Genomic DNA, 14,327 nt, shown 5'->3' on the forward strand with positions numbered 1-14,327 from the left:
AAAATCAAATACTCATATTTCTCCGCCGCACCTGGAGGTCCATTTATCAGCGTAGAGACGTTCTTGTAAGAGTCGGCGGTATCGTCCGCCTTCTCTCCCCGACATAACGGGACGACATGGTGTTTGCAAGGCGCCGAGGAAATGCTTTTGATGGACTCGACGAGCGGCGTCTCTTTCCGGAGACGCGTGTCCCGCTCTAAGCCTCGTTGCGAGCAGCGTCACGTATCGGAGCTGTTTTCCTCCAGCCACGGTTTGATTGCCTTGAAGCCCCATTACGTCGGAGGGAGGGCGGGATGCTCCAGATCTAGATTGACTACAGGTGAGGAGGAACCGTTCCTTTAAGTGAACAGAGGGAGAGGAAAAAAAAGGCGAGCGTAGAGTATTTTGTCGGAATGACGAATTATCCAACACAGTTCATGGAAAAGCCCCCCCGCCCCTCCCTCCTCTCTGTTTGTTCCTACGGCGAAGGGCATGCTACGATTGTGCAAAATTCCTTAACATTGTTTGAACTCGCTCCGTCTCCCTCTCTCCCTCTCTTTATCTCCCCCGGTCCCCGGAGGGAGAGGCTGTGCGATGGTGAAGATGTCTGGCCTCTAGGATGGCTGATAGCTCTATTTGGATGAGGGTTCCCATATCGTAATTGAGAAGAAACACCTTTCGACTCAGGCAACCGACGCAAGAGTGCTTTTGTGGAACAAGACCAACTATTTCTATCCCACCAATGCTTCTCACCTCCCCCCGATTGCAGCACATCGGAGCCTTTTCACAGGGTGATCACAGCTAAAGAGTCATTTTGTTGTTACTGTCACATACGCGGTGATGTCACCTCTCCGTGCTGATGTCTCTCTTTTAGACAGAATCGGCCGCAGATGAAATTGAACGGTTTGGGGCGACACACGTGTGTCTCCAGTCCCCCACCCCCCCCCAAAAAAAAGCAGGACTCCCCGCGTTGGGCGCGATGACGCGCCCAACGCGGGGATGTTGCAGAAAGGAGAAAAGCTCGTCATCATCGCTGAAAGGTTGGATGTCATTTATTACACGTATCACGCTTACGCCAAGTGACATTGTCTTTTCAAATTGTGTTGATCTCTTCACTTTCAAAAGGTCAGCCCCTTCCCTGGCTAAATGCAACCTGACAGAGAATAGTGAGGAGGGGACAGCCCGACGCATTGCATCACCCCCCCCCCCATCCTCCTCCTCCTCCCCCGCATCAAAGCGCAATCCAAATTAATCCGTCCAATTAATGAAGAATGAGGCCTAATGCTGATGAGGGGTGACAACTCGACTGGTCAGTTGTTGTTTTTTTTCCCTTTCCTTTTTCTTTTTTTCTTCTCCGTGAACTAACCGCAAGAGACAATCGCACAAACATTTCCACGCCCGTTGCTCCATACGAAGCTCCGCCGCCACTCAGAGATGATAGAACTTGATATGGATCATTACGGAAGTAATGTTTAATCAATCCCCCCTGTTATTGTAATCTATTTCTGCAGTTGTCTCTCACACGCGTGTGTGTGTGTGTGTGTGTGCGTGAGTGTTTTGTGTGTTGTGTTTTTTTTTTGCCGCAGCGTCGGCGCGCCTCACAATTTCCCAATCATGCATATTCAAGTGTTAACGCCGATGCTTAGCGGGCGACGCAACCGGAATTAGAACGAGGACATTAGACTTCATTAAAAAGAGGAATGATTATCAGGGTTTATCTTTTGAAATGTCTATTAAAATGTGTGTGTCGTCCCTTCGCTTATCTGTCACCTGGCTCCCATGAGCCTGGCAGACTAATAGAGAGATGGTGAGGGCCAAAGCCCAAGAGAGAAAGAGAGAGAGAGACGGAGAGCCATCAAGCCCTTTACTTGGGCTGGAAGGCTGTCTGTCTGCTCTGCCACTCTCCGTCTCGCTCGGTGTGTGGCTGATTCACTTAATGCAACCCCCCCTCCCTCATCCCCACCGACACCTGCAGCTTAAACGAACCCCCATCTTGTCCCGGCGCAGCCTTGATATCACAATAACGAGAATCCCCCCCAAAAAAACATAAACCACATTATGTATGCATAAATCTGACAATATTCTGTCGCAGTGAGGGAGAGGCGACACGACGCGTTGTCTCTCCTTCCGCAGAGTGAATTCCATTCAGCCCATGGCTACAATCTAGTCTCTCTCAAGAGCTTCGGCTGACAAAGGCTCCCACAAGAGAGCCAGAGAGGAAGATGGATGAAGTTGCCCCCTAGACACTCATATCAGGTCAGTATGTGCTTTATCCCCTAATGGTTAAGGTTAGGATTGAGTAGGGGGGTGGGTGATGCTGGATCTGAGCCCCGGGCCCGTCGTTCCGTCTGGAGGAGCAGGTAGTCGCCAACCATCCTCCATCGTGGCCCACATTCAGCAGGCGGCGCCGGGGCCAACCAGGCGCCAGGCGCCCTGCGCAGCTAGCGGGTCGGAGCGCGCAGCTAGCTCGTCGGATGTGTCCCTCCACCCAGAGAGCTTTATTATTAGAAAGGACATCAACAGACTAATTAAATCGCAGCGGTGGAGCCGGGCTGACAGCTGGCGCATGAGCGTGTGACCGAACAGATCCCTATCAAAGCGGGAGGAGCCAAAACGTGCTGCTGACACGCACGTCCGTGTGCCCCTGTACTGTACCGTACGGCTGATTTCACCCATTTTAGAAGAGATGACTATTACTATTATTATTAGAGTTGTTGTCCCCCACACACAATTCCATTCGCGCACACACACGCCGTCATCACCGCGTCTTCTTTATCCGCTGATCACGTATGATCCAAAATGGACCAAATGCTATCCAGCAGAGCGGTAAACACTCCAGTAATTAGCGCACGGTCTCCAGGCCGACTCCGCTCGGCGCTGCGGCGCGGCCGAGCGCGGACCCCACATCGAGAGGAGACTAGTTATGCATTGATCTCGGAAAATTAAGGCTAACTGCCCCAGATTGCGCCGCCTTGATGTACCGTCTGGAGGCGCGCCGTGCGAGACTTGTATTGTTTGTGAAAAGGGGGTAAACAGGAGGATTGTCGGACTCGCCGTGCTTTAGAATGAACGCGTGCTGAATAATTAACGACGACGCCCCCCCCCCCGCCCGCTTTGTGCGGCTGTTGTCTGTGGGACCACAAATGTAAAAAAAAAAAAAAAACTCACTGATGATGAGGAAAATATGGTTTTAACAAGTCAATAATGGCGAGTGCAACGAGGCCGGCTCTAATCAATGGAGCTGCAACGTTTGCAAACAAGGACTTGAATTATAACGCCAATAATTGATCCCCCCCCATCTCTCTCCTTCGTGTGATGTCATTGTTTATCGATCACTTCCTGCCGGTGAGGGATGATGGGAAGTTTGTTATTTTGCTATGACTTTACCCCCCCCACACCCTTTTCCCCTCCACCTCCCCCACCCTCCCTTTCTCCATTTGAAATTTGCAAGCTGTAGCACCAGCTTAACCAAAAAGGATTAAGTCCCATACCCAACTGAGAACACAGATAATGCTCAGTAATTGGTAAAAAATGAAGATGAATGGGACAGCTAGATAAGGACCAATTAGCTGCTGGGAGTGTACAGCTGTGGTCTCCTCACAGAGCGCTCTCAGGGGCCAAGGCCCCCTCTTTCCGTCTCACACGAGCACGCACACGCACGCACGGATGCATGCACACACACACACACACACACACAAGCAAACATACAAGCGCGAGGGTGGGGCTTGCAGAAATTAGCCTGATGACCCTGGGAAGAGAGGAGAATGATGCTTCCTCATCATCTCCCCCCTCCCCCCCCCTTCCCTCAACCCTCAGTCAGGCAACACTCCAGGTACCTGTCACCAGCCGTCCAGCTTCAGCCTCCAGCATGTGGCTCACCACTCCTGGTTGGGGCGCAGACGGGCCTGGACGGAAGCCACAGATGTGAGACAAAAGGGCTTTCAGGTTGTTGGGTTGTTGTTTTTTTCTATTGAAGGAGTGCTTATAAGGCTGAGTGTGTTTGGGATTAATTAAAAACATTACATTTCAAAAAAAGCTAACGAAAAGTTAGCCGTGGTTAGCAGCAGCCGCGGTGGTGGCTTTTGCCCCCCCCCACCCCCACCCCACCTCCCTCTCTTCTCTCTCTTTCCGCTCGTCTGTCGACGAGTTTGTTCGTTCGCTGCGTCGTGGCATCAGCTGGCCGATGACAGTGGAATTCCCATATCTAATTACAAACAGGATTTCAGCTCCATTAGAGCTGTGTGGTTAGGAGTCAGATGAGTGGCAGGGCAGCACCCAGTGGCCAGAGAGAGACAAGAGGGCGGAAGACGGCTGAAAACCACCAAAAAGAAAAGACGAGCGCCGCCGTGTCTTTGCTTCCCACTGCTTTCCTGCAGGTTCAGAGAAACACTTTATTTTCCTTCCGCTGCAAAAAAAAAGAAAAAGAAAAAGCAATTCCTTCTCTTGGAATTGGCAGGTGTTTGTTAGTGGGCAGCTGACAATATTTTCTCTCCCAGTAATGAAGGTTGTGGCTGGGGTCAATGCGCTGGGAGAGAACGACGGGGCTGTTTATCCCCCTAAAGGCCCAGCGCCACACGTGTTTTGCTTGGTCTGTGATCTGTAATTGTGGCATTTCCTGAGAGGCGCGGGGAACAATCCACATTGTGCTTTGAGAGGGCTCCCTCTGCCCAACTAAAAGGGTGTGAGGGGGGAATCAAAGAAACACACACACACACACACACCTCTCATTCTATCTCTCTTTCCCATCTCTCTCTCTCTCTCTCTCTCTCTCTCTCTCTCTCTCTTCTTATCTGTCTCTTTCTCAGTCCTCACTACATATATATGCCCCCCCCTTCTTCCTCTCCTCTCTCACTCAGTGCGTTTACATGCTGGTAATAATTCGAATCTTGCTTTAGTCGGACTATGCTCTCTCTCGGGGCAACTGCTGTTATCCGAATATACATGGCAGTGAATAAATCGAATCATTGGCCGAATGCATGTCATATCCGATACGACAGGTGGCGCTGTTTTCATTACATGTAGTGGTGATACAGCCATCTCCGCTTGACCTCTTCACTCTTCATAATGGAGAGAACCCCGCTAGCTTCGGTGGTTGTCGGGGAGCTAGCGCAGAGCAAACAGGGAACTAGCAGCAGCGCTAGCTGGCTACATCAGGGAGCTAGCAGAGACACCCACCGAAGGTAGTATCGGCTCGTAACCCGACTTTTACGTTTGTTTGTTTCTGCCGGCCGTGACAACTTATCGTCTCTTTCGACTTCCGGGTCACGACCTGGGAGGGAGGGACGGAGGAGGCGGCGGGATCTTGAGCATGCGCACAAACGCATTGTCCAGTTCCGATCCGATTCAGCGTTTACATGCAGCGTTATTCGAATTATCAATCGAATCGAATCGAGTTATCCAGGGGTGTTAATCGGATCGTAGTCGGACCGCAGTTATTCGAATAAAGGTGTTTACATGAACTGGATAATTCGATTTTAGTCGGACTAAGCCAGTTATTCGAATCCATGTAACCGCACTGACTCACTCTGGTTGGTTATTTTGGCTGAGAGTTGAACTGGCTGTTTTTTTTCTTTCTTTATTCTCCTTCCTTATAATTAATAACATTGATGCAAACAGGAAGGTCTAATTGTGATGAATATTTAATGCGAGGGAGAAACATTAGCCTGTTCCATTTACATCAACACAAAGACAGCGACGGGCAATCCAACTCTACAAACAGAACAGAGTGTCCTTCACCGGCTGGCTCGCTGTGCTTTCGCTTTAAAGCTCTTCACAAAGATCCGCTTCAGACAAACACTGAGATGAGGCACCTGTATTTTAGCCCGAGGAGGTTTAATTCTTTTTTTTTTGGGAGAGGGGGGGGGGGTTAATGTAGAAGCGCTCTCTGATTAAATAAATCTATGTCCCTTAGTAGGTATTATCCTTCTCATTATCATATTGTGGCTGGTAACAGCATTTGTGGAAGTAAACACATCCGTTTGTGTGCGTCTTAGTTTAAGCTGGGTGATTATAAAAAAAATAATAAAATAACTCCAGTCCATTTCCTCAAGAGCAGCTGTGGGATAAAAACAAAACATGCATGAAGTCATAGCCTAGTCAGCGCTGTGATCAACAGTCAGGTCCAGTCCCAACAAAGCCAAGGCCAAAATAACTACCCCCCCCCCCTCACCCCACCCGCTCCATGCTATATCAGTCAAGTGATTTATGTGTTTTGGATCGCTATTGGATAATGGGCTCGAGACCTGAGACATATTAGGCATTCACACTCCAAAATAGGAGCGAGACACTTACGGAACAATTCCGTAATTCAGTTCTTGTGAAATAACAAAATGGGGGGGGGGGGGGGGGGACATCAAAGGATAAACAAGTGTGCGTAAGCCACAGCGAGGCGGATGAAGGAGGCGGCGCGCCGCCGGCTGCGCTCCGTGGCCCCGGCGGTGTCGAGCGACGGGGGCCATATTTCTCCGCCGTATTATCGGGATGACTCCTGCTGGCCACCCCTGTCACAGGAGAGTGCTTGATATAAACAAGAGATTGCCGCGACACCCGGCAATCAATATTAGGATGGCTTCAGTACCAAACATCATTTGTCTCGGCGACCATTCCTTTGACCAAACGAAGCATTAATTCAAATCATAAATCTGGGCTGATTTAAATCCGAGGAGAAAGGGGGAGAGAGAGAGAGAGGGAGTTGGAGAGAGAGAGAGAGAGACAGAGGGAGAGAGAGAGAGAGGCCCCTGTCTGACTGCCTGCCCCTAATGATTTATTTTCTACATTTCTGCGAGCGAGAGATTTGTCCATACTCGCTGACAGGTCACCTTCAAACGCCAGTGGCAGACTGTTCATCACCATGCAGACGAGCATCTCATCGCTGCGAGTAAATATTAAAGGAAAAAGAATCCAATTGATTGTGGATGGGGCCGAGAGGCGTCGCTGCCATATATTTCACTCAGAGAGCTAATGCTGTGGCCCCCGTGCACCCACACCTAGAGCTGCTGCTTCTCCCCCCCTCACCCCTCTCACCCCCCTCGCCAGAATTATGATTCTACCGGGAGCCTGTGTGGCTGGCTGTGGGCTCAAGGTTGCAATTTAAATTGTAAAAAGATAAAACAGTTTCTTATTAGCTCCATTGCCACAGCCTTGCTGTTGGTACTCGCATTTATCTTTATTTCTGTGACCTCGTGGGCTCGTATTCTTCTTCTTTTTTTTTCACATACCCCATTCTCTTGGAGTGATGACCTCACACTTTATGAATTCTGCATTGTTAAATGTGTTTAGAAACACATCCTGTTTTCATCTCACACGCCGTACGCTCCGCGGTGTCAAGTATTACTGATGAAATGCATTCAGGAGCCGAGCCATTTATTACAGTAAGTGAATCAAAACCTCCATTTAGCAACCAAAGCTATGGGGATTACATTTGGTTTATAATTTGGTATGGGCTCATGAATCCGCAATAACATACATTATCATTCTCTTTAATACACTAAGTGCTTCTGTGTGATATTGGGAAAATCCTTCTGCTTTTTGGGACTAATAATTAATTGAAATGGCACAGAGTGAAAAAAAAAAAGAAAAAACCAATGCTCTCACAGCAATTCAATTAGAGCTTGTTAAAAGCTGATAGCTTTGGGAAACTGTGTTCACAGTTTCACTTAGCTATTAACAATTTCATTATTTTTATTTTTTTTCTTTATCTTTCAACACGAACATGGAACACTTCAAGAGAAAACAAGACTTACCTCACGCCGTGGATAATTACAGTGCATGCAAACTGAACAAAAACAATATTTCCCTTTTTTATTAAGAGTGCAGCGGCGGAGACGGCCTGGAAGTCTTTCAGTTTGTGTGGTGTTAGTCATTACCTCCAGCAAAGAGGTTTTGTTTTGTGGTCCTGTCGATGTAGGTTATGCATAATATGTATTTTTATTTTTTTTTAAAGAAGAAGAAAAAAAGCTTCACAACAAACTGCCATTGATTTTGGCGGCGAGACGAAGAACAAGTGTGGTCCGGAGAAGTAGCGTGAGCATGTTGCGATTCATGAAGCCCTGTACATGATTCTTCTGTGTCACGAGTGATGCGTTCACACCAAACACAAAGCAAATGTCCTGCTTTGAGATTGTCCTCCACACTGACATCCCGAAGTTGTTGAATCAGAAATGAGGAAAACAATATTCTTGCTGTAGGTGTTGACCCAGAGCTCTACGATACCTCGTGTTGATACAGAAACGCTCCAACCATTCGACGCTGCCATATCTATATTCGTGATGGAGAAGCTACAATGTTAGCAACGGTGAGCACCGATCAAACCAAACTCCATTCAGATAATACACCTTTTGAAACATGTTTGTTGAGATCTTAAGGAGAGAACTAACACAGCATGAATTCAGACTTTTTACAAATCTGCGTCATTATGTAATTATTTCAGCACAATTAAATCACGGCCACATTGAATGTTTTGGGTGGATACAGCCGGAGGGAACCAGCCGACGTGTGGCTTGTTGAACCTGTGATCAAACAGGACTTTGCTTCGCGTTTGGTGTGAACACAGCAGAAGTCCCGCCGCTCGTACGCAGACTAGCCAATCATAGCGTAGCATTGTCTCTGCTCTATGAATCCTTCATTCTTTTTTGGGGGGGGGGGGTTTTGGCTGGATTTGTCAAATTTGGAGCTCATCATGGTTAAACGTTGCGTAACAGGGATACTTGCTTCTGTGGAGCTAACATTAGCAGTTAGCCCATCATTTACTAGCATTAGCACTTCTATGCTATGCTAGCTACTGAAGGTATACTGAATGTGTACACGTGCTTCTTTTTTATGATTGTAACAGTGAATAAAGACCCAGCTTTAAAGGATCACTGTATTGTTTTCTGCCTCCATTGGTTCACTTGAACTCTGTGATCGGCCGGCCTCAGCTTCTACCTTCATCTCTTTAACCTGTTTTCACTGCTCAGTTTGACGTCCTTCACACATATTGTGGACCCTTCGGTCTGCTTCTCTCCGATATCTCTTTTTGTTTATTCTATGAATTAGAACATATTTATTCAGGGAGTGCAGTTAGTGACAGTGTGGGCTTCATGGCAGCTCTGACAGCTTGACGGATATACGGCAGGTATTTCTGTTATTGGATCCCTTGGTTCTCGACAAATCTTTTCAGTATAGGCCACACATGTTTCAGCTCAAACATATTGTCTCTATTTCAAATTTGGCCAGTTATCTTTAAGTATTTTTAAGTAATTTATTGTTTTACGATGTGCTCCACCATTGTCCAATAATTGCTTGCCAAAATCTTGCAAGTGGCCCTATTAATAAAAACTGCCTCAACCCTTTCGGCTTTGGTCTTTGAATCCTCTGAGTGTGTGTCAAAAAGTCGACATGAATGCATTAATATCCTAAGTGTGTGTGTGTGTCTGCACATCAAACGGTCTGCAGCATGCGTTTGCCTTCCGCTCGTGCGAGTGCAGCGTCTGTGTCCTCACCGACGCTGGAGCCGAGGTCTCCGTTCTCTCCGTCGATGCCGTGGTGGTTGGTGTTGCCGTGGTAGCCGCTCATCGCCTCCAGCTTGATCTTCTTGACCTTCATGGCCTCCGCGATGGCTGCGTTGGCAGCTGCTGCCGCCGCCGCTGTCAGGCCTGGAGAGAGGAGGCAGGAGAGACGAGACAGAGCACTTACAGACCACGCACTACATGTCTGCTGGGGCTGAGCTGCTGCACCTGCAAAACCTCTGTGAAAATCCTGCCCTGGCGGGGAAAAAAAACACACAAAGAAAAAGGACTTTTGAAATAATAAAACAATGAATAATTTTATACACTACGGGGAATAAGAGCCTATGAGATCACAGCTTGGTTTTTCATCTTTGACAGAGGATATCTTCACAGCAGGTTATCATGCTGATGGGATGGATCCGTATGTGTGTGTGTGTGTGTGTGTGTGTGTGTGTGTGTGTGTGTGTGTGTGTGTGTCTGTGGAGGCATATGATGTTTGTGAATGTTGGTCATTGCTCACTACTATATTGATGTATTTGGAGCATGATGGGAAAAGATGCAGTCAAGATAGCTATGCAAGCACTTTGTATGTACATCTGATAATACACTTGTATTTGTATATACATAGATATTTATAAATATAACAGAGAAACAGTAATACAGAGTGACATGGGTAGGGGGCATGGGGGGGGGGGTGTCAGAGAGAGAAAAGGGGAGACATAAAGGGAGAAAGCTTCAATACATGTGAACAAACACAGAGAGGGAGCAGTGTCTCAACATTCTCCTTATGGAGGGTGTTTGGATGATAGTGTCTAATGTATTCAACAGATCTAATCGCCCTGAATAATGCCGAACATTGGTATTCAAATTCCTCCCCGCTATATAGTGTAGTGTCTCATAATAACGCGGCCCTTGTGAGAGTCGAGGCCAGTCATCAAGCAGAATGGAAAACTTTAAACAATGTGCCGAGGATTCAAGGTTTCTTTTTTTCTTCTTCTTTTTTTTAATCCGACACTTGTAAAACGGCTTTGAGTACTTTCAGCACTTGGAGGGGGCCGTGTGTGGGGAATGAACTAATGCTCCATTCAAAAAAAGGAAGAAGAAAAAAAAAGGAAAAAAAAGGTCAAGTTCAATACCGTCAATATTGCGTTCTCAAAAGCAAAACCCAACATAGTCAGGAAGTGAATGAGCCGACAGACAAAAAGACCCTTTTGTGGACGGGGGCGCCGCGAAATCCAAACGGAAAAAAGGGAAGAATGTTTTAGTTGCCTCAGATATTAAAAGACAAGTATATTATTAAGCTGCCTAAATAAAACGTTAAAAAAAACACCTAAATAAAAGAAAGTTTCCTACCCTGGGAGCCTGACCTCTGCCCTCTGTAACATAGGATACCAAACTGTTTTTTAAGGAAGCTTCCATGGTACAATACAGCGTGTTGTCGTGGTGGAGGCTGATTCATTAATCAGCCTCCACCACTTGAAACATTTTGACAACATGCCAAATATCTCCGAGCATTCTGCACGGATGCTCTTCGGCCCCTCGGGCTGCCGTCTTCATCTGCAGACTAAATGACTATTGACACCGCGTTTAACAAAGCGCCGTTCACGTTTCCGCCCGCCGTCCGTAAAAAAAAAAAAAAAAACGCAGAACGACGCGCTCGTAGCGCCGGTGTTTGACGCCGGTCGTCGGCGCCGCCCGCCCCCCGGTCACGATGGACTCCACATGATTGATGCAGTGAGTCTGAGATTGGCGGCCGTGCGTATGCCGAGCACACTGCAGAGATCATAAAGCACCGGGGTTTGTGTCATTGTGGTATTTCCAGGGTTCTGGTCAACGTGACTGAAATCTTTATTCATGAGGATGGTCTCAAACCGCAGGGACCGATAGCGCTAAAGCTCCTCCAGGTCCCCGAAGAGAACCCCCACCCCACCCCAGACCCCTTCTCGCCCAACCTCCGTCAAACAAAAATGAAGGATACACACCAGGTGTGGGGGGGGGAGAGAAATAAAATAAAGATATGCGCCTATTAGCGGAATCACCCGTATCCAGAACTCGGTACATCGCCGGGCCGCCGCAGATACTGCGTGCGCGCGCTCGCACGCCGCAGAACGAGGCGGCGTCCGCGTTTATCATCACCGAGCTGTCACGTCTCCGTGACGGGGGACTCAAGAGCGGCTATTAGCCAATGCGTCTGAAGGGAGGGAGCGCCAGTACAAGGAGGAGCTGAAACCGAACATGTGGCTCTATTAGATACGCCGGCGCGGATACGCGGCATGCGAGAGCAGCGAAAGGCCCGGGAGCCCCCCCCCCCCCCCCCCCTACTCTCCCCACCGCCTCCTCGTCCCCTCGTCCCCCCTCCCTCCTCCTCTCATCCCGAGCTGATAGGCAGATGGCGAGAGTCACTCTGAGCCTCTGACATGCAGGTGCATATAATTTAAAGCCTTGTTTGCATCTTAAAATACATCAGCACCATATTGACGTACAGTATACATCATGTCAGCGAGGGCCCTCTCGTTTGCAACGGGGCCCCGGCTGCTGTTCAATATGCATGGGCAGGACAGGGTGGGTGTGTGCGTGTGTGTGTGTGGGGGGGGGGAGCCATTGCCTCATAAGAAGGTGATACTTCTCCACATAATGAATGTGGCCTCTGCCCAGTCTGAAGGTCAGCCTTCATTTGTGTATAATGGGCAAGAGTCAACTGTTTTCCAAATGAGACGTATGCAGAACAGACCGCCCGAGTAAATATTGAAATCACCTCTGGGCTGTTTGTGTGATAAATTCCCCCCACAAATCAGGTGCCGCTCAAGAGGACTGCCGCAGTGGCGCTTTGCGGCGCTCTCTAACTTGTGGCTACGACAGCCCGGTGGCTCGTTGGCACTGCAGCCCCGCGTGTCCTCTGTCTGCCGCTTCCCTTTGGACTACGTTGAACCCGGAGAAATTGTCACAAGATAAGAAATGAGAGAGAGAGAGAGAGAGAGAGAGAGAGAGGGGAAAAAGAGAGAGAAACGAATACACGGAGACGGTGACAGGTTTTGATCAAATACGCATCGAGTGAATAAAATGCTGAGGAATTGATTTGCGCCACAGCGAAACACACGGAATGATCGCTTTTCCATTCTTTCCCCCATTCATCATCCCCCCCACCCCCCTCCTCCTCCTCCCGGCCCGTCTTTGACTAAGTGACACACTCCATGAATTGGAATCTTTGTTCTGATAATTGTTCCATTTGGGCGGATCAATTGTCATATCCAGATGACGACCCCCCCCCCTCCCTCCCTCCTGTCTAATGCAGTGGCTGTAATAAGGAAGCCGGGGAGACGCTGGCGCCCAGCAACAAGTCCATTAAGCCACTGGAAGTGTGAACGTCAACAAGACCAATCCCACTCAGTGCTAATCTGCATTCATTACTATGCAAACAAAACAATTCCTGCCTCGTATATTCTTTCAAAGTCACCTTTAGATTCAGACACTTTTTTTCCACCCCGCCCCATCCTCCCCCACACTCCTTCTTAAATAGACGCAAGTGAGAGTCCTCCGCTGCACAAAGCAAACAGCGCGGCCGCATGTAGAGAGCCGCACCAGCCCGGCGAGAGGAAAAGGGGAGCATTTGGACAAATAGGAGAATAGCGTGGCACTGTCACATGGGGAGCACAAAACAGCAAATAACAGAGACAAGGTCTGATGGTAGCCCTTGGAGCAGCTGTCATATTAAATAATAATGAAGGATCTATTAATATGCAAAGGAAGCAGCAGCCGACTGGCTTAACGCTGTCATGCCTCTGCATATTGTCAGGATCTTCATCATTAATTAACATGCTAGCTGCCCCATACCTGCGCCAATGTCAGAACATTCTTACAACAAACACCCCGATGCCTGTGCCCTCCGCAACTAACTCCTATAATTAAATTAAAATCAGATTAACTTCGCGCCAGCGCACCCAAGACTGACTTTTACGACTTTCTCTTGGAAAAGAAAAAAAAAAAAAGAAAAGAAAAGAAAAGAAAAGAAAATGAGCCGAGCTTATCTGTTGTGCTTCTGTTTTGTCTCTGTTCCGGGCCCGGACAACAATGGAAAACACACTTTTATTTATCGGGGCAAGCGAGGATAAGCGCCACTCCATGTCAATGAGCGAGGCATATAATTTTATGCATGGACTGGTGTCAGCGCGGCGATGACAAACTGGGGATGGGGTGGGAGGGGGGGGGGGATTGGGAACAACGCGACTCTTAGGTACACCGCGCCACTTGAACTGTGCTATCCACATCATGAGAAATTTAGTATCAATTACGCAGCGCGCTAACCTTATGACGAGCGGGGGCGGGCCGAGAGGGGAGGGGGGGCGGGGGGAAGGCCGAGGCACAAAGAAGGGACACTAAATTACCTTGCCGCGCACACACTGGATCTATTTTAGAGACGGCTCCAAGTGGCACCGGATTAGACGGTCCACTCCAGAAGCTGACGCGCTAATTGTACATCAAAAGAACATAAATATTAGAAAACGTCTCCAACCACCGACAAGAAGAATCGCCTCTCCACACATGCTTGTGTGTGTATATATATAGGAGCCCGACAGCATAAGGAAATATATATATATATATATATATATATATATATATATATATATATATATATATATATATATATATATATATATATATGTATATATTTTGTTCTTTTCAGGATGCACCTCCGGTTAGATGTAGGTGACATTCATTTCTCTAATGGTAAACGCAGTGCTCTTGCGTTATTCAAAAGGTTGGAGCCCGTGTCCGGGACATAAATGAATTATATTGAAGCTGCTGCTTAAGTAGTGGCCAGAGTGTGAGTGGAGGCCCTCTCCACTTTAAAGGAGATGTCATCTC

The 14,327-nt window shown here is 48.0% G+C and overlaps 1 protein-coding gene across 3 annotated transcripts in view; it reads right to left on the reverse strand.

Annotated features, from left to right (window-relative positions):
• dachd (dachshund d) overlaps nucleotides 1–14,327 on the reverse strand; it is a 119,668-nt gene that overhangs the window by 30,860 nt on the left and 74,481 nt on the right. For all 3 annotated transcript variants that reach the window (XM_068572754.1, XM_068572753.1, XM_068572752.1), the window contains exon 7: nucleotides 9,459–9,611. In XM_068572754.1, the coding sequence (XP_068428855.1) occupies nucleotides 9,459–9,611 (153 nt within the window). The remainder of the gene's footprint in view (nucleotides 1–9,458; nucleotides 9,612–14,327) is intronic.

This window comes from Clinocottus analis, unplaced genomic scaffold, assembly GCF_023055335.1.
Source record: "Clinocottus analis isolate CAN_PGR_092001 unplaced genomic scaffold, fCliAna1.0.p SCAF_12, whole genome shotgun sequence".
Classification (NCBI taxonomy): Eukaryota; Metazoa; Chordata; class Actinopteri; order Perciformes; family Cottidae; genus Clinocottus; species Clinocottus analis.